Source organism: Poromitra crassiceps (genome assembly GCF_964638095.1).
Source record: "Poromitra crassiceps genome assembly, chromosome: 15".
In the NCBI taxonomy this organism is placed as follows: Eukaryota; Metazoa; Chordata; class Actinopteri; order Beryciformes; family Melamphaidae; genus Poromitra; species Poromitra crassiceps.
In genome coordinates this window covers 14,725,632-14,744,375 of record NC_139634.1, presented here as the reverse complement: position 1 = coordinate 14,744,375, position 18,744 = coordinate 14,725,632, and the positions used below count along the sequence as shown (strand labels likewise).

At 44.1% G+C, this 18,744-nt stretch overlaps 1 protein-coding gene across 1 annotated transcript in view; it reads right to left on the bottom strand.

The window, feature by feature from the left end:
• diaph1 (diaphanous related formin 1) overlaps nt 1–18,744 on the bottom strand; it is a gene marked incomplete at its 3' end in the record, with an annotated part of 107,208 nt that overhangs the window by 64,250 nt on the left and 24,214 nt on the right. Inside the window, exon 2 of the mRNA XM_083651751.1 lies at nt 1,013–1,039. Within this exon, the coding sequence (XP_083507877.1) occupies nt 1,013–1,039 (27 nt within the window). The remainder of the gene's footprint in view (nt 1–1,012; nt 1,040–18,744) is intronic.

Genomic DNA, 18,744 nt, shown 5'->3' with positions numbered 1-18,744 from the left:
CTAATCAACTTCAGTTTGAAGATGGCTGTATTGTCTCGTGAGAATCATGATGCTCCAAGAGCTGTTCTCCATTGGTTTTGAGACATGACATTTGCTAGTACCTTTCAAACAAGCTGATGAGGGATCAGAGAAATGACATTGAGAGGGTTTTACAAACATTGCCAGAAAAAGTTTTGCTTTTCAACATTGGCAGAAGAACATTGTGAGGCATATGCACTGTAGTTTGAACAAACACTGAAGTGATTTCCTTCTGTAAACTTTTAATGGCCTTGCAATGACTTGTCAATATTTGGATTTGGTGTTTATGTCAGTTACTGCAAAGGAAAATATTTAAGGAGATTAACTTTAAGGCGCATGGAAACCAGGCAAATATTGCTGTGACTTCCTTCCATGAAGATTTATGAATGTGGTATAGGCCAATCTGTCAAGAGATGCAGTTGGGTTACAGCTTTCAGCATCCTGCTTTATGAAGGCTTAACAGTTAACTAGTCTGTCGCCAAGCATTTGATGCCATCAGTGTGTATCTTCAAAGCACCAAATCAAATGTGACAAAACACAGATGCTGCACTGTTTTAGTATGGGTTAGGTTAGTGCAGTGAGGCTCAACCATTTTCATAACAAGGGCCCCTCATTCACTCTCAAATCTGAGAATATTTGTATTGTTAGATATGATTTTCTGCAGAATTCCATGACTAACTGTATTGTAGGTACAGATAACAGTGAAACTATGAGCAAAATAGTCATTATTTTACATTCTCTAATTGGGTTAACTTGCTACAAATGAAATAATGCAGAAGTTTAACAATTCATGAATTTGCTGGGGCCCCCCTGGAACCCCATCTAGGATCCCTGGTGGTCCCCAGACACCACACTAGGGAACCACTGGGTTAGTGTGACACAGTGATGTGATATGGAATGAACATTAGTAGTGATTGAGTTGGTTTTTTAACAAACATACACACATGTATGAGGCAAGCACATGGAACAGAGTGGCATGCCATAGACAACCTACCTCATCGGGAATCAGCCGTTTGAGTTTCTGTAGAGGAGGCATGGATGGAGGGGAGGGAAAGGGCACAGAGGGGGAAGAGAAATCAGACGGGGGGGGGGGGGGACGGAGACGGTGAGGGAGAGAAAGAGAAAGAATCAATTAGAAATTAATTGGGACAGGAAACAAGTCCAGGGGATTGCTACAGAGTTCATTACTGATTGATGATTGATGACAGGACAGAGGGAAACACTGTCTGTGGCATTAGTCGATTCACTCATTGATACACACACACCTCTATAGTGCTAACACAGGTCAGCCAAGGGCACACAGCTATATTAGCCTAAGGATGCTCTAAGGTGAGCTAATTAAGACAATTAGAATGTATTGGTTGAAAATGCGCCCTGTTAGTAGCAGATCAAGCAACAGTCAAGTGTGGGCGTGGGCGGGGGGGGATATCAATAAGGTTTGAGGACAAGATGGGATGATAATAATCTCTGAAGTACACTTGCATGTTTTAGCCACTAGATGTCAGGCTACACCCAATAATGGCCACCTGGTAAACCCAACGTCTGCAATACCACTTACAAACACACAGGGGTGGTGGGACAAATCTTCACAGATGCCCTGACAAGTTCTATGTTGAGTGCAGCTCTTCTTTATGTCCAGTCTTCCATTAGAATCATATTAACAGAATAGAACTTACATTAGCAGCATGAAGGGAAAATGATACTTGATGAAAGACAAGCTCACACACACACACACACACACACACACACACACACACACACACACACACACACACAAAATGGAGTGCCGCTTTCCCTCTCCCGTTTGCTACAGTCCAGATAGTTGCACAAAAAAGAGCTTTTCCTCCGTGCCTGACTCATCTTAGAGCCTTGGGAGAACCTACTGTAACCATGTCATGTCCATAAACGCTGTTTGCTGCACACCTGAACACAATTAAGTCAATTACAACTGAGGGAGAAGAAAAAACAAAAGAAGTGAAAGCTATAAACAGGTGCAAAGTTAAATGTAGAACTTTTAAAGACTTTTTTTTATTGCCAGTTCAAACCAAATTTCAGGACCAATTTCATCCCCAAATAAGACTGAAGATGGGGGGGAAGGGGGAATGTGTTGCTGCTTTATTGTGAAAGTGGGGCTGGAAAAATAAGTCATCAAGTTGTTTGGTCTTATTTAGGCTTTCATATAATGTTTTTTTTTTTGCTATGGTGAAATTGTATTTCACAAGCTTTGATTACGTGTGTCATTGTGGACAAATTAATGAGAGAAACCCTACTGTTTTATGGGTTCCAACAGGCTTTAATAGGCCTGTGATTAAGCTCACTAAGTGACCTCAGTCTGTGATGATGCTTAGTAAGTGATCTCAATCTGTGATGATGCTTAGTAAGTGACCTCAGTCTGTGATGATGCTTAGTAAGTGATCTCAATCTGTGATGATGCTTAGTAAGTGACCTCAGTCTATCCTTGCACAATCTGGAAACCCAGAGTCTATTTATAAAAAATAGACTCTGGGTTCCCAGATTTATCCTTGTATGAAAGCCACATGCCTTCCATCATCAAATATCATCTCTCGCCTTCCCGCCTCTCCTCTCCAAAACAATCACTGTCTTACTCATAAACAGCCCTGAGTAAAACAATCACTTGCTTACTCATAAACATTCATGCTTTGTTACATAGTCATTACCAGAGGGGAACTCCCTGGCTAAAAGGGACTATTCTAGTTTGATTAACAAATATAGATTCCAAACTGATGTACAGTAACTCAGAGTGCAGTGCAGCACACAACCATAAAAAGGTGCAAACTATCAGCCCAAAGTCAGAATACATGTTTGCACGGTTCGCAAAATATTTATTTGACACTGTCACCAACATGTTTTGGCAAAATGCCTTCTTCAGGGTGTCGTGCGCAACAGCTTTAGGCTATTTATTTTAGAGGTGTGGACATTTATTTTAGAGCGAGGTGTGGAAACAAAGTTGAATGTAGCAGCAGCTATCACAACATGTAGATGACACTGTCACTTAAATCTGCATTCATCGTTTGCTTCCCTTCCTCTACCAAAACCATCTGTCAGGCCAAAAAGCACAGCAGCCTGCTAGGACACACATACTGTATGGTTACAGAGCAGCCTGCTAGGACACACATACTGTATGGTTACAGAGCAGCAGGTTACAGAGCAGCCTGCTAGGACACACATACTGTATGGTTACAGAGATCAGGATCCACCAATAGACAGACCAGACCTACCCCCAAACCCCAGGAGAAAACAGGTACATGAGAATGTCTGCACTCTGCAATATAAGCCAACAGAACCCAATTCAGGCCAGAATAAATGAAACCATCTATCTTGTATCCATAAAGAGAGGGATATCAGATCCCCTTAATGGAGAAAATGGCTTATGACCTCAATTTAATGGTCTAAATCAACAAGGGATTGTTAAATTGTTCCTTTTCTCACCCTGGGTCTCTGCCTCCATTAGTATTTGGGGAGCCATGGGACAAAGACCTGCAATCCATCATTTGTTACGACCCCTATAGGTTAAGAGAACAAGGTTTTTAGCCTAATTTAATTGCTTGGCAAAAATGGACTGAATGTTGGTACCAGCCAAAGCTAAAAGTTTAGTATTCACAATGGTATTGGCAGTGAATCACTGGTATCTGAGCATTCCTGATAAAGTGCTTATCAGTGTGTTGGTATGAGGAAAAGTTGGAAATTATAATGACCTAGATGATGGCCTTGTGGTTCATACTAATGAACTCTATCCAGCAAGTTGTTCTCCCATGGCCCTCCACTCTGAATCCCCTTACTCCTCGTTAAAGCACATGCTGCCATCTCTCCTGACTCCTCACCTCTTCACCCAACGAGCAGAGGCTCTTCTCGTCTTCCTCCCTCCCCCCTCCCTCTCCAGAGGCTCTTCTTCCTCCCTCCCTCCTCCCTGTCCAGGGGCTCTTCTCGTCTTCCTCCCTACCCCCTCCCTCTCCAGAGGCTCTTCTTCCTCCCTCCCCCCTCCCTCTCCAGGGGCTCTTCTCATCTTCCTCCCTCCCTCTCCAGAGGCTCTTCTTCCTCCCTCCCTCCTCCCTGTCCAGGGGCTCTTCTCGTCTTCCTCCCTCCCCCCTCCCTCTCCAGAGGCTCTTCTCGTCTTCCTCCCTCCTCCCTGTCCAGGGGCTCTTCTTCCTCCCTCCCCCCTCCCCCCTCCCTCTCCAGAGGCTCTTCTTCCTCCCTCCCTCCTCCCTGTCCAGGGGCTCTTCTCGTCTTCCTCCCTCCCCCCTCCCTCTCCAGAGGCTCTTCTCGTCTTCCTCCCTCCCCCCTCCCTCTCCAGAGGCTCTTCTTCCTCCCTCCCTCCTGCCTGTCCAGGGGCTCTTCTCGTCTTCCTCCCTCCCCCCTCCCTCTCCAGAGGCTCAACTCGTCTTCCTCCCCCCTCCCTCTCCAGAGGCTCTTCTTCCCCCCCCCTCCCTCTCCAGAGGCTCGTCTCGTCTTCCTCCCTCCTCCCCTCCCTCTCCAGAGGCTCTTCTCGTCTTCCTCCCTCCTCCCCTCCCTCTCCAGAGGCTCTTCTCGTCTTCCTCCCTCCTCCCCTCCCTCTCCAGAGGCTCTTCTCGTCTTCCTCCCTCCTCCCTCTCCAGAGGCTCTTCTCGTCTTCCTCCCTCCTCCCCTCCTTCTCCAGAGGCTCTTCTTCCTCCCCCCCCCCCTCCAGAGGCTCTTCTCGTCTTCCTCCCTCCCCCCTCCCTCTCCAGAGGCTCTTCTCGTCTTCCTCCCTCCTCCCTTCCCTCTCCAGAGGCTCTTCTCGTCTTCCTCCCTCACCTCTCCAGAGGCTCTTCTCGTCTTCCTCCCTCACCTCTCCAGAGGCTCTCCTCTTGTTCCTCCCCCCTCCTTTATGTCCCCAGAGTGACATGGCTGATTGTATAAGGGCCTCACTGTTGCCTTGTCTACCTCTCATGGACGTGATCAAGTGTGGACACCCATCACAGAGACGTGATTGGCACAAAGCTATACACATGTACCCACTGACTCCTAATACAAACAACCCAAAAATCTTAGCAGAGGCACACAATCCAATGTGCACACACACATTTGAAGCAAAGCTAACAAGATCTAGCCTACATACGATATACTCTATATATATAGCTATATATACTATACCTACAAACCAAACAAAAAATCACTGCATAGTAGGGGTGGGGGGAAAAATCGATACACCACAGTATCGCGATATTTTGCCTGACGATATCGTATCGATATTTGGACGCCAAATATCGATATTGCAAAAAAAAAAAAAAAAAAAAAATTTTTTTTTTTTTTGCAGGCCATGCCAGGCCACCGGGCTACTATAAAACTTTAGTTCCAAGGCCAGCAGTAAACAAACGGTAGCATATTTTCATTTTGTTTTAACAGTAACAGTTTTGTCATAACAGTCATTTACAAATTCCCCAGTTACTGAATGGGCTGCACAAAATGTTTTGTGTAAGTGAAGTGAAGTTGCAAAAACTACATAAGTACAGTAGTCCACACACACATCCAGTTAAGGTGGACTGTAAGTAGACTGTAACAAACAGTTCAGTTTGTCAGGTGCATGCAACTATGACATGACTTTATGAAAGTTGTTGGTCTGTCTACTTGACAATGTTGCTGCAATAAAATGGTTGAAGTCAGATGTACAGACTGAAAAATTGTTCTTATATAAACCAGATGTTGACAAAGTTTTCCTTTGGGGACATCATTTGCAGTTGAAAAAGTAAGAAATCGCAATATATCGAAATATCGCAATATTCAATATATCGCAATATTGATATATCGCAATATCGAAAATATCGCAGTATCGCAATACTATCGTATCGTGACTCAAGTATCGTTTCAGTATCGTATCGTGGGCATCTGGTGATTCCCACCCCTACTGCATAGTGCATAGTGCATACACGTTCACACACACACTTCCACAGTCCAAAAGTAAACCCAGCCTATACATTATTGTGTGCAGTTAGATGTTAGCACAGAGGGAGAGGCCAGCCAGAGCAAAAGGCCAACTCAGTTTTTCCTGACTTTGCTCGGCAAAACTCTTACAACAGGTCAACTGATAGATAAGCTAAAACCCATATAAACCATTTTAGCCTATAGGTTTTGTACCAGTCCTAGTGTAGGTAATGAGACCACCTGTGTACTGCCCTTGTCAAGAGGATGATCTGCATGAAGACGGACTGTCCCTTTACTGCTGCCATGGTTGGACAAGCTAATTGGCCATTCTCCTGTGTGTGTGTGTGTGTGTGTGTGTGGGGGGGGGGGGGGGGGGGGGGGGGGGGAGAGTTGTCTGATGATGGGCAGACAGGCGTACAGAGGGCTGTTTCCGCTTACACAGCTGCCATTAAATAACAGACTCTGAACACAACATGCACGGATGCGATGGTTCCATCCAACCCACACAGCGGAAACATACAGCCGACAGTAGGTACAGTGGATTCTGGGTAATCACACAGGAAACAGAACAAGTGTGTGTGTGTGTGTGTGTGTGTGTGTGTGTCAGTGAGAGGGAGAGAAAGAAAGAGCGTATGCAGGAGGAGAAGAAGAGACAAAAGAAAAGTGAATGAAAGTTGATAAGGAAAAGTTACGCTTTCTTAGCATGCACGCACAAACTCACCCATATAGTCAACAAACTCACACACACAATCTCAAACAGACACACACACCACCAAGTCAATTAAGACACTTTCAGACATGCAGTGAACTCCTGAAGACATCACTCGAATGGGCTGTATGTATGTATGAACATAATTGTCCGTTGTGAGCGCGCCCCCGTGCAAACAGATCTTACCCACCCAAGCCCCCTAGTGGTACTACTACCACTGTGTCGCTCGCAGAGCAGCGCATGTTTGACTACAGCAGTATGTCCAGAGCGAGCGAGTGAGCTCGTTACCGGAACAATTATTTGGCAGCTGACTTTTGGGCGATGTGAAAACAGGCTGTGAAAACATTCCACGGGAGTGACAGGACAGAGCCGTTCCCCTAATGTACAGGACCCCTCTCGGAATTAATTTATAAAAACGTAATGTATTTATTTTTAAATAATGTATTTAAATGGTAAATGTCATAGTCTGTCATGGTCAGATCGCCTTTTATTCCAAACAGAGCAGTCCTAACATAATTTTACTCGGTTTTTATGCAGGAAAAAATCTACAGCCTCCATTATTAGGCTTAAGAGATGATTGGATCTTAAATCACTTATTAAAATGTGTATGAATTTCAACTAGATTATGCAAACAGACTATTCTGGATGCATCCCATTTCTCACTTGGAGAAAAAAGTGGCGGATCGACGCGCCTGTGCGTTCCGGCAGCACTTCCACACACCCCATGGAAACATTTAATTAAAAGTCTGTCTCGCATAAACTACGATTCCTGCAGCACTACGCACTATGACATACACAACCCCCCCGCAGACTCTCTACTCCGAAGGATTTCCTCATTTGTGAAAACAACAATGGCTCTTGTCTGAAAGGGTAACTCCGGGGAATGTCCGGACCTGATTCAACGGACAGTCCAGAGTTCATGTCCGAAAGTGGCTTTAGTGAAGAGAGCTAAGGAGAGAAAATCCTGCCTTCCACAGGACAGAGCCGGCGTTCACCAATGTACAGGACCCATCTCTCTCCCTCACATACACACACCCACATACACATACATACACATACAGTACATACACACCAGACACCATTAAAACAAAGTAGCTAGGCTGAAGTAATTATCAGCCTAACAAATAGCCCTGACAAAAGTGCCCTCACAGATACAACCCACACACAGGCAGGCACATGTGCGCACGCACACACACACGCACACACACACACACACACACACACACACACACACACACACACACACACACACACTCTCTCTCTCTTGGAAAAGTGTTCCAAAGGGAGCATAATTAGCTTAAATGGCCATGAAGGCGGCAGCAGCAGAGCTGTATGAGCATACAAAATGGGTTTAGTACTGTCTGTAAGATGAGAGAGCAGGGGAGAAAGGAGGCCAGCAGAAGCATTTGCCTTGTGTGACAGTGATATAATGAGCCAGTCTCACACACACACACACACACACACACACACACACACACACACACACACACACACACAGCATTACTGGTGTGACTGTGTGTGCATACGCGCACCTCACTATGCATACATATATGGGGCGAGAGAGACAGATTATGCAAATCAGGGCAGGGATGAAAACCAAGGAAAAGCAGACTGACAAGTCAAGCCTCAAGCTGGTCATCATTCAAAGTTGAGGCACACTAGGTTGTTGACGCTATTCATTCAGTGGTTGGAATGGTTACCTAGTCTTTTTCTGTGGAAGTGGATCAAAATAAACTACTGGGAATCTGTTTGTTTATGCAGGGAATTTATGCTCTCATCAAAAAAGATTCATTCATACACACACACACAGGGAGCTGGCAAGATAAACCATTCTTTACTGTTGTTACCTGCCTTGCTCAACCAAATTGTCACTTTCCTATCCCACATTTTCCCAACCAGTAAGGAGAGTCAAGCCTTTGACACAAGTCTGCTTCTCTGTAAGCTTACTTTTACTGCTCAAAACCTTGTCTTGTAGAGTTCCATTGTTCCAAACTGAAATGAAACACTTGCTTAAATTGTTTGAATGTAGGGTCACTGTTCTAAAGTTCAGTGACCTCTAATAGCTAAGCTAGCGGTGACGTCATTTCACTTAGAAATCCATGCACCTCATTACATGAGTCATTTTCATTGGATGGTTTAAAGGTGTAGACTGCGTTAAAGGGAACCTATTAAGAAAGTGGCGTCAGTTATCCATCAAGCTATGACTTGTCCCCTCTCCCTCTGAAGTAGCACTGCTCAATGTACAACCTCCTAGAATCTTGGGAATCTTTTTGCCCCCCAAAAAACTGCTTTCTGCTGATTTTTTCCTAGTGATTTTTCACCCGGTGATAAGCCTGTTATCTTTACCTCTCCGCTCTGCTACAGGCCGACTCTCTTCTCGTGTTTTTTTCTGACCAATAAGATTGGACAAAAGGTCAGAGTTAGTCAGAGTTATGTACCAAGGACAGAGCATAGTTCAAATGATGAAGTGATTCATTTGTTTTGTCATGGTCATGGAGGCTCTCTTTGGTTTGCCCATGACAAGAGTAAGCAGCACCTAGCCTGTATGTTGTCACCATCCTACCTGCCCCATATCAGCTCCCATTACAGATGAATGGAGGTACTAGCATCATAGATTACCACTCTGGTAAATGCTTTGTTTGTTCCCTGTTATGGTTTGTTACAGTTATTAAAATATATGAACATATTATTCACAATTATTCACTGTATTGTTGATGTTGTTTTGTCATTTAGCTGTATATATTTATGAACTGTCAATCTCATACATTGTATAGGGATGCCACTACCGCAGAAATACTATAGATATTTTATTGTCTGCTTACAAGTTATGAGTAAATATTAGGTTGACAGATGAATGAACAGATGAAGAGAAAGAGCACGAAAAAGCAGAGGCAAGGTAACTGTTACAGAAGCAGTGAAGATATGATGAAAGTGATCTCTCTCTCTTTCTCTCTCTCTCAGGATAACAGCTGTTGGCAGCATAGTCTCTAGATTCAACACTCTGCTTCGTGCCTGCAATGACCACATCAAAACCTAAGTGGCACTATTGTCCTTTTTTTTTTATTTACACACAACTTTCTATGGTAAACAAGCAAATAATCCAAACCCCAAAACCTCGCCCGCCACGTGGCCTCGTCTGCACTATTGGCACCATGAAGGACGACATCACTGATGACATCATCACTGATGATTAGTGAATTAGTGATCACTGACATGATCACTGACATGATCACTAATTAAAAAATCCAGCTCTGTCAGGTCACCCGCAGGAGGGGTCTTTACACGTCCTGCAAGTTTCTGCCCAATCGCAGGTAACACAACATGGCTGTGGCCAAGCAAAATTCTGCTCACTCACCCCCCATTACTGACAACACTGATGACATCATCACTGATGACATCATCGCTCGAGTGACATCACATCATTAGGTAATTAGGGCAATCTCCTAATTAAAAAATCCGGCTCCCTCAGGTCACCCGCACAGGTGCTCTTTACACTCCCTGAAAGTTTCAGCCCGATCGCATGTAAAACAGCATAGCTGTGGCCGGACAAAATTCTGCTCACTCACAGACGGACACTTCTCATTCTTATAGTAACAGTGTTTATTATGCCTGTGTAGACCATTTCTCTTCTCCCACCACTGCCACTTTCTATAACTTCCTTCATCCTTGCTCTTTTTATTTTGTTCTCACTCCCTCTACCTTTCTTTGGCTCGTTCCATATTTAATAACTCCCTATAGTCTGACCAGAGCACAAAAAAACATACCACGCGGGTCACTTTAGTCTAGTGACTTCATGGGAAAATAGCATTGGTTCAAAGCTATTTATAGAAACACAGAGAAAGGACAAAAATGACCCTCATACAGTATGGGCCTCTCTATAGAGATGGATGCCAAGATTTGATTGTGTGTGCACGCACATGCGTGCATGTGTGTGTCTGTGTGTGTGTTGTAATCTACGTTGTGTTGATATCTGTGCTTACATTGCCATGGCTACAGATAGTGTGTGCTAGTGATGATGATGTCAGAGGGAGGAGCAGCAGGGTGGAGAGGCACACCCATATGCTGCCGAAAGGTTTCCTGTTCACTCTGCCTAAACAGGAACTTACAGCACCCTGACATCTCATACAACACTTGACTCACACACACACGCGCGCGCACACACATCCACACGTGCACACGCACACACAAAGCTTTCTACTGAAGTGCTGAACACAGTTCCAGTATAAAAACTTTCCCTCTCTCTTTACTTCAAGTACTTATTGACAACTGGTTGCTCTTATTAATGACTGGTGGCATCAAAGTGAAGCTGCTGTGCAGTGAAGTTTTAATTACCCTATGAGTATATGACATTTGTTTTTATAATTGGTAACATTTTTGAAAACATTTTGAGAGGTCTATTTTTCAATAACAGCAATATTGGATATTGGAATTTCTGCACATTACATCACTTTACTGTAATGCAGGCTGCCTTTAAAACAAAGAAAACACTTAGGCCATATCACGATATTACAATATCCAAAATCTAAGATGATATCTAGTCTTATATCATAATATCGATATAATATCGATCGATAATATCGATAATGCCCAACCCTATTTTGTGAGGTTGCTGATGTATGGCGTCTTCGTCTTCGTGTGCGCGTGTGTGTGTGTGTGTGTGTGTGTGTGTGTGTGTGTGTGTGTACTGTCAGCGTGGTTGTCCTTCCATCCATACATGTCTTCTCTCTCTGACATTTGGAGGATGTCTGTGTCTGTCTCTCCCTGCCTCTCCCAGGCTTTGGAACAAGGTAATTGCTCCAGGCTGGTGTGTGTGTGTGTGTGTGTGGAGGGGGGGTTGGGGGCATGTTTAACTCTGCCACCCCAGTGATAGCTGTCACATCCTGGGTAAGCGAGGATGCCCTCCCACCCTGTGGAGGGGAGCCGAGGTGTGTAGCTATGGATTCACAGCTGTCAAAGCAGACGGCCAGTGATGGATGGGAAATGTCACAATTCTCTTGGTGCCTTTAGACAGTGATTGGTGAGCATGCTGTGTTGAGTAGAACAGACTACATGCTAGGCATTCGGATATACATACACACACATATGCACACTCACGCTCACTCACTCACACTAGGTGCTGGCACTACAGTGTTTCCCCTAGGAAGCTCACGAGGGAAAAAATGTTTTGCAATTATTATTATGTTTTGCTTGCAAAGCACGCCCTGCCTAGTCATGTCCTGTCTAGTAGGAGATCCAGTCATTAAAATAGTATTTGGCAATATCGATGTAATGGTATGAAATATGCCTATCAAAAAAACTAGGGGTGACCCCCAAATAGTCGATGATTGGTTCAAAGGAGCCTGATTTGACTGTCAATCTCACAGTCGAATAGTGGCAACAAGGATCTTTCCATTCCGGCTATATGGTGGTGCGGAATGTCTCATTTTATATACAATTGCTTGGTTTCTCAGAATAGATTGTGATATAGCCTATTTGGTATAAGTATCAGCCTATACTGTAAAACCAAGTCCCAAATTAAACAAACAAATCAAACAAGCTCATGTCAATGGATTTTCTGATTGCCATTGTAAAAAGAACATAGAATAGTCGAATATTTATATGCAATTTGACTTACAGAATTCTGAATTCTGTTACAGTACAGTACAGGCCTAAAAAAAACATTTTCAAAATAACGGATGTTCAAAATAACAGTCCAGCGGTTAATGTTTTCAATGCGGAGGCAAAATAACCAATTATTGTAGGGCTTTGCAAAAAGACGATCTCGATAGGGGGTCTCGATGAAACTCAGGTGGATAAGGATATGATTGGACATGTTTTACTTGATATGGATAGATCTAACAGCCTATCAGTATCACACAGCAGGAATCAATGTGACAGCCAGTCAGGCTGCAGTTTTTGGCTTGCATGTGAAACCATTTTTGTTAATTGGGGTTTCATTTACTCAAGCATAAAATACAATATTTGTTTATCAAATGTCAGAAATAGGAGGAAATTGTATACATTTCTGTCAAATAAGGACACTGTATGGATTATAACTAATAAGTTGTACGCATGACTGTCTGATCATGGCTGCTGTTAGGTGTATTCACCTCCCAAAGGGCCAACTGAGCCAGGAAAAAACCTGAAGAGCACACGCATTTTCCTAATGCAAAGCAATGAAAGCAATGAAGCATAGTTTGAGAGCTAACGGTGAAGAAAGTGAATGTCCTCTGGAAAAGAGGGGAAAGTTTGTGCCGAGGGACACGAACACAACAGAGAAACTCATGTTATCCTCAGGTGAGGAGGAAATTGTATCACGAGAGGAGCTTGTTGTTATCCATTACATCAGGTAGTAACGTAACCAGTGACAGTGGAAGCTAACTGCACAGCTAACGGTAGCCAGCACCCACCAACCAACTGTCTGTCTGTCTGTCTGTCTTTCTGTCTGTCTGTCTGTGTGTCTGTGTGTGTGTATGTGTGCGTGCGTGCGTGCGTACATGACCACATGACAGCCACTGTCTGTCACCGGGACATGTAAACGGTGGTGTCGTAGGAATGTAGTTAAACCACCAGAGAGCAGAGAAACTGCTTTTCAACATGCGGAACAATGCCAAGATCTTGACATCAACGAGTGTCAAGCTAGCCAGCCTGGATCCAGAAGACAAGACTTCCTGTCAATGTTTTTCCAAAATAAAAGTATTCAGGATGAATGCAAAATTATGAAGCATTCGAACACTGATTTGGATGTCAATAGACCCTTTTAATGTTTGTAAACAGCAATATTATATATTTTGTGGGCGGAGCCGAACTGGTTGCAGAGAGTTAAAACTAGCGGTTCAGCTGTCATAGAAATATGGAAGATCCCGAGTCGCCTCCTCCATGCATTTTAAAGCTTTGCCAGCGACAGGTTACCTTACACAAATAAGCTAACTCTTTCAATGGGGTGAGGTTTCTTGACCCGTACTCACTGTCAGGATGGGTCTAGGATCCAGTACCAATACATCGCCAAAGTTGCAGTGCCGGACATCCTCATATTCCTAGTGGGAATGTCCAGCATCTATACGCATATGGCACAAGATGTCTTTTTCCTGTATTCCAGGGATCTCTCATTTTGGCTTGAGTTCCTCTGAGTTTTGGATACCGTGATGCGTGCGCAACTAACCCATTCTAAAAGGGTCTATTACCATGCAATGAAGGCCTTTTTCACAGCAGCAATTTTGTGTCTAGGGTAAACACAGGTGCAACCAAAACATTAATGAGGGTTTCACTTTCCAACTTCCAATCCATTTAGGTGTTTCAGTGCTGGGGGCCTCATTAATGTTTTGGTTGCACCTGTGTTTACACTGCCTTTTAGACACAAAACAGCTTCTGTGATAAAGGCCCATTGTAGCTTTGATACTTCGAAGTTTTAGGGTCAGCCCTAGAACCCCTATTATTATTTATTAAAAAATATTGTGTAAACAAACATTTTGTGAAAGCACCAATAGTGATCTCCATAGAGACACTGCGGAACTATTTATGCACGCACGCGCGCGTAAATAATGGGTGGGGAAAGATTAATCAATGAAATGCCAATGCCAAGCCTATAATTTAGGGAATGGGCTCAAGAGGAACACACACACACACGCGAGAAGGTCTGACACTAGTAGTAGTACCAACCCACAATGTGAGGATGTGTGGGTTTTCAGTTGGGCTAGGAAAGAATAAAAGAGGCTCTAAAAACGACAGTGCCAACCCCCTTAACAACCACCTACATCTCCTTCTCCCTGTGATATCAACAAGGCCATTCATGTTACTCACACAGGGCCTCTATATAGAGCACCCTGCCCATCCCCCATTGCCCCCAAAATACAACAGGGCTTTGAAAGATGCATACGCCACTTTCAACACAAAAGGCATTTATAAAAAAAATACTAATTAAAAGAAAACTTAAAGGAGAAAATATGTGCGCCTCTACAGAAACTTTGAACTATGCATATGTACGCACACCCTGAGAAATGTAGCTTGGTTATTGGTTAAAACCATCCGGATCCGTTAACTCACATTTTGTTTCGTGGATCCTGCAGAACCAAACAGAACTTGAGTTCACGTGACCGGTTGGTTTACCAGGCTATGAGAAATGGAGATGCCGATCGATGGTAAAGCAGTGAAATAAAGTAAATGTCTTGTCTGAATTAATTTAGTTTGCCTAAACGGTATCTTCCTATTTGATATTTCATGTGTTGCCACTAAAACTTTTTTGTGGGTTGGTGGTGATACCCAAACGAACAATTATACCTCTCTGCTTGTCCTTCCCCACAAGCACTTCAATTTCACACTGGATGAAGTAGTAGGCTCTCTTTTTTTAGTCTTGCATTCAGTGACTTTGCCATTTTCTCATACAAAGAGAATGGCATGGGAGAAACAAGCACATTTGTATGCATACTTTTCATTAAGAGTGTCTCATGAACCATGTATAGCTAAATTGTGAAAGTTAACAGGGTGGGACTCTTTCACATGCAGAAATGAGGCCCCCCACAGTTTCCTTCCAGATGATGTGCTAATGACATAGCTATCCAATTTTCACACTGCATGCTCTTAAGAGAATGGCATGGGTGTGTATGGCTATAAAGCCCTAGATATAGTCCCGAGGCAGACACGGACAGCTGCGTGCGGACACCACGGACGCATAGTAGTTCTGTTTATACTTGTTTCTGGAGTTGGGGGGCAGCAAACTGCAGATCTCGAAAGCAGGTAAACCTAAAACCACTGTGGGATTAGTGAGAATGTTGCTAAAAGGAGGAGATCCAAATGAACCCATTGGATATCTCAAACTAACTTCCGCACGGTGCAAAACACCTCCCTTCAAATTCACCGTGGTCGACCCTGGCGGACTTGCGGATCCGCACAGTATAACTAAGACTTAACAGCTCACTAGAATGCTGTTAGCCCATAGCCTGTTTCAGGACAACGTGGACTGTTATTTCTCAGTAGAGCACTTAGGGCTTTTCACACTACACTTAGTCTCAGGCTAAGATAATCACTTAGCCTGGGCTAAGGGGCTAAGTGTTGTGTGAAATTGGTCTGATTAAAAAAAGAAAAAGAAAAAAAACATTAACCCTAACTGGTGATGCCAGATACCACTGAGAAACAAAACCCCTGATATACCGGTACATAAAATAAACCTCCTGGGGCCGGTTGCACCAACTGGTCTTACGACTGGTCTTAAGCTAAGTTGGTCGTAACTTTACGACCTAACAGCTACGCCGGTTGCACCAAGACGGCTTAAGCCTTATTTTCACTAAGCCCAGGCGTAACTCCTATGCCTGGTCAGGAGGAGGCGTAGCGCCTGCCTGTAACAGAGATCTCCGCGGAGACCTTTTTGACTCCTTACCGTCATCGTCGTAAACACAGCCAGTTCTCCGTCTTTGAAGCACGATGTTAAGATTATAACTAACTAGTTGTGTGGCTTAGCCTTCCCAAATGTTGCCGTTAATTTTTTTAGAATTTAATACATAGAATTGGGAATGTTACATTCAATTTCATTCAGACTGTCTGTCTGGCTCAATCGCCGCCATTTTCCCCCCGGAGCGAGGGAGGGTGGGAGGAGTGTAGTGTAGTGACGCACTTACAGTAGTGGCCACTGTAAAAAAAACAAAGCAAGTTATTTTCGCGGGGGTCAGTGAAATAGCAGGGCGCGAGGCACATTTGTGGGCCAATCAGAGGGCATTCCCCGACAATTCACATGGACGCGCATTGCTACGACCAGCGTAGTTAAGACCAGACGTAAGCCGTGTTGGTGCAACAGGCGTAAATCCACTCTAAAGACTGGTCTTAACTAAGACCGACGTAGGAGTTACGACCAGGCATAGTTAAGACCAGTTGGTGCAACCGGCCCCTGTTGTTTAACCCTCTGACACCTACACCATCTTTTCCTATTTTTGGTCAGTCTGGTCTCCTTGTGTAATAATGCTTGTACTGTATAGCCTCAACCCTGTAATGCACAATCAAGTGAGCTTTTCTTTTCTTCAGAACATGGACTATCAAAATATGTATGCTGCAGTGATGTCACATGGATGTATAAATTGTTATATGACCATCAAGAGAAAAGAAAAAACAAAGCAGACATTGAATCTCACAGAAATGTATTCTAATCACACAGAGAACGGTAATAATGAAGGTTTTTGGCAATTGAAAATTGTCATGTCCTCCCAAGTCTTAGTGAGGGGGATAACATTATAACTTCCATCAGAGTCCTGCACCGGGTCGGGGTTCCATGGGGCCCCGGCAGGTACCCGCAAAAAAACGCGGGGTGCGGGTAAAAAATACACTTCTGTAAATTGGTGGGTCGGGCTGCGGGTAAAAATGAACTAAATGCGGACGAGGGGCGGGTGGAACAACGACAACGTATGAGCCATGTATGTTTTTCTGTTGCACTCAGACTGAGGCAGGGGGTGTGTCTGGCAGGCGGTGTGTCTGGCAGGGGGTGTGTCTGGCAGCTGGTCTGACTGGAAGAGGAGAAAAGTTTCTGACGCACGTTTGCCGCTTTGTTTACATAACCGGCATCGTTTCAAGTATGCGCATACCGTGCATTGTGTGACACTATATGGACTGCACAAAACATTCAAAACTCAGCAGCGGGGTCAAGGTGATTGATTGGAGACAATACGAGTCGGACAGATAATCTAGTAGGCTAACGTTAGCCTCCACTACAGTCAACCATACACACTGGCTGTTTTCATAGCAACAGGCAACAACATGTCATCATGGATGGATACCGTGAAAGTGGAGAGGTCTCATCCCAATGTGGATTTACGTTCCTGCAACAGCGATCATAAAGGCAGTATGGATTATACCGGACATATTGGAAATAGCTGGTAAGTCACTTTGCTTGCTGTAACTGTCTGTGTGTCTGATAGCAGAGCTATCCAGCTGGTTAGTCAGCTAGCAGCTGCTAAAAGCTAATTACCGTAAATTCCGGACTATAAGCCGCACCGGTGTATAAGCCGCACCTGCAAAGTTGACTATTTTTTTCTTATATAAGCCGCACCGGACTATAAGCCGCGGGTGTTTTAATGGTATTTTTTTTTTTTTTTATGTTTAATTACCATATGTAAGGGTTCATGCACAGAGGGGATTGTCGGGAAAGAGATGGCTGTTTGAGGAAGCTCCCATTTATTAACATTTCAACAAAACAACATAACACAACACCACCTGTGTTGTTTTTTACAGTGCACACAGTGTCATACAGTGTCATACAGTGTGGTGAAAAGAGGGCAAGAGAGGAAATTAAAACTTATTATAGTTATATAGGATTTATAGTTAGAAAGAGTGCTAAAAAAGAGAGATTTTTTTTTTTTTTTTTTTGAAAAAATCCATAGATAAGCCGCACCGTTATATAAGCCGCAGGGGCCAAAAAAGGCCAAAAAACGGGAAAAAAGGTGCGGCTTATAGTCCGGAATTTACGGTAACGTACATCCGCTGACGAGTCTCGGCCAGAAACACTGCTGTTCGCCTCCCGTGTGAAACGGTGGCAGTTTCGTTAGGGTCACTACAAAATGTTTGCACTGCAGATTAACGGTTATTATATATATGCAGTTCCGGATCGGGGCGCGGGTCTCATGTCTGCGGGGCGGGGTGGGTTGCGGTACTGATTGATCATATGTGCGGGGTCGCGGAGCGGGGTCGGTACTGCACGTCACGCCGGGGCCGGGCGGAGCCGGGTCTTGAAAATCAGACCCACGCAGGACTCTGACATGCATGCATCAAAAACAAGTTGACTTGTTTCATGAGTCCATACATACCTCGCTAACCACAGCTTGCTTTGCACTTCCGACAGTCATTTCAATACAGATGATATGAAACAGTGGTGATTGGGGGGTGTTGGGTTACAGTCTAGACCTGCAAGTCATTTAAATAACGGCTGAATCCTCAAGACCCGACTGAAATGATGAGGCTGCACACAGCACTTTTACACTCTACACACTCCGACACATCAGCTGCTCACTGTGTCATCTCATCACTCACACTCTACACACATCCCCACAAACGCTCACCTGCACCCCACCACAACACTGTATAAATGCCACATTCTCTGTACCTCCCTCACACATTCACAATACACACGGACTACTGTTGCAACACACACACACACACACACA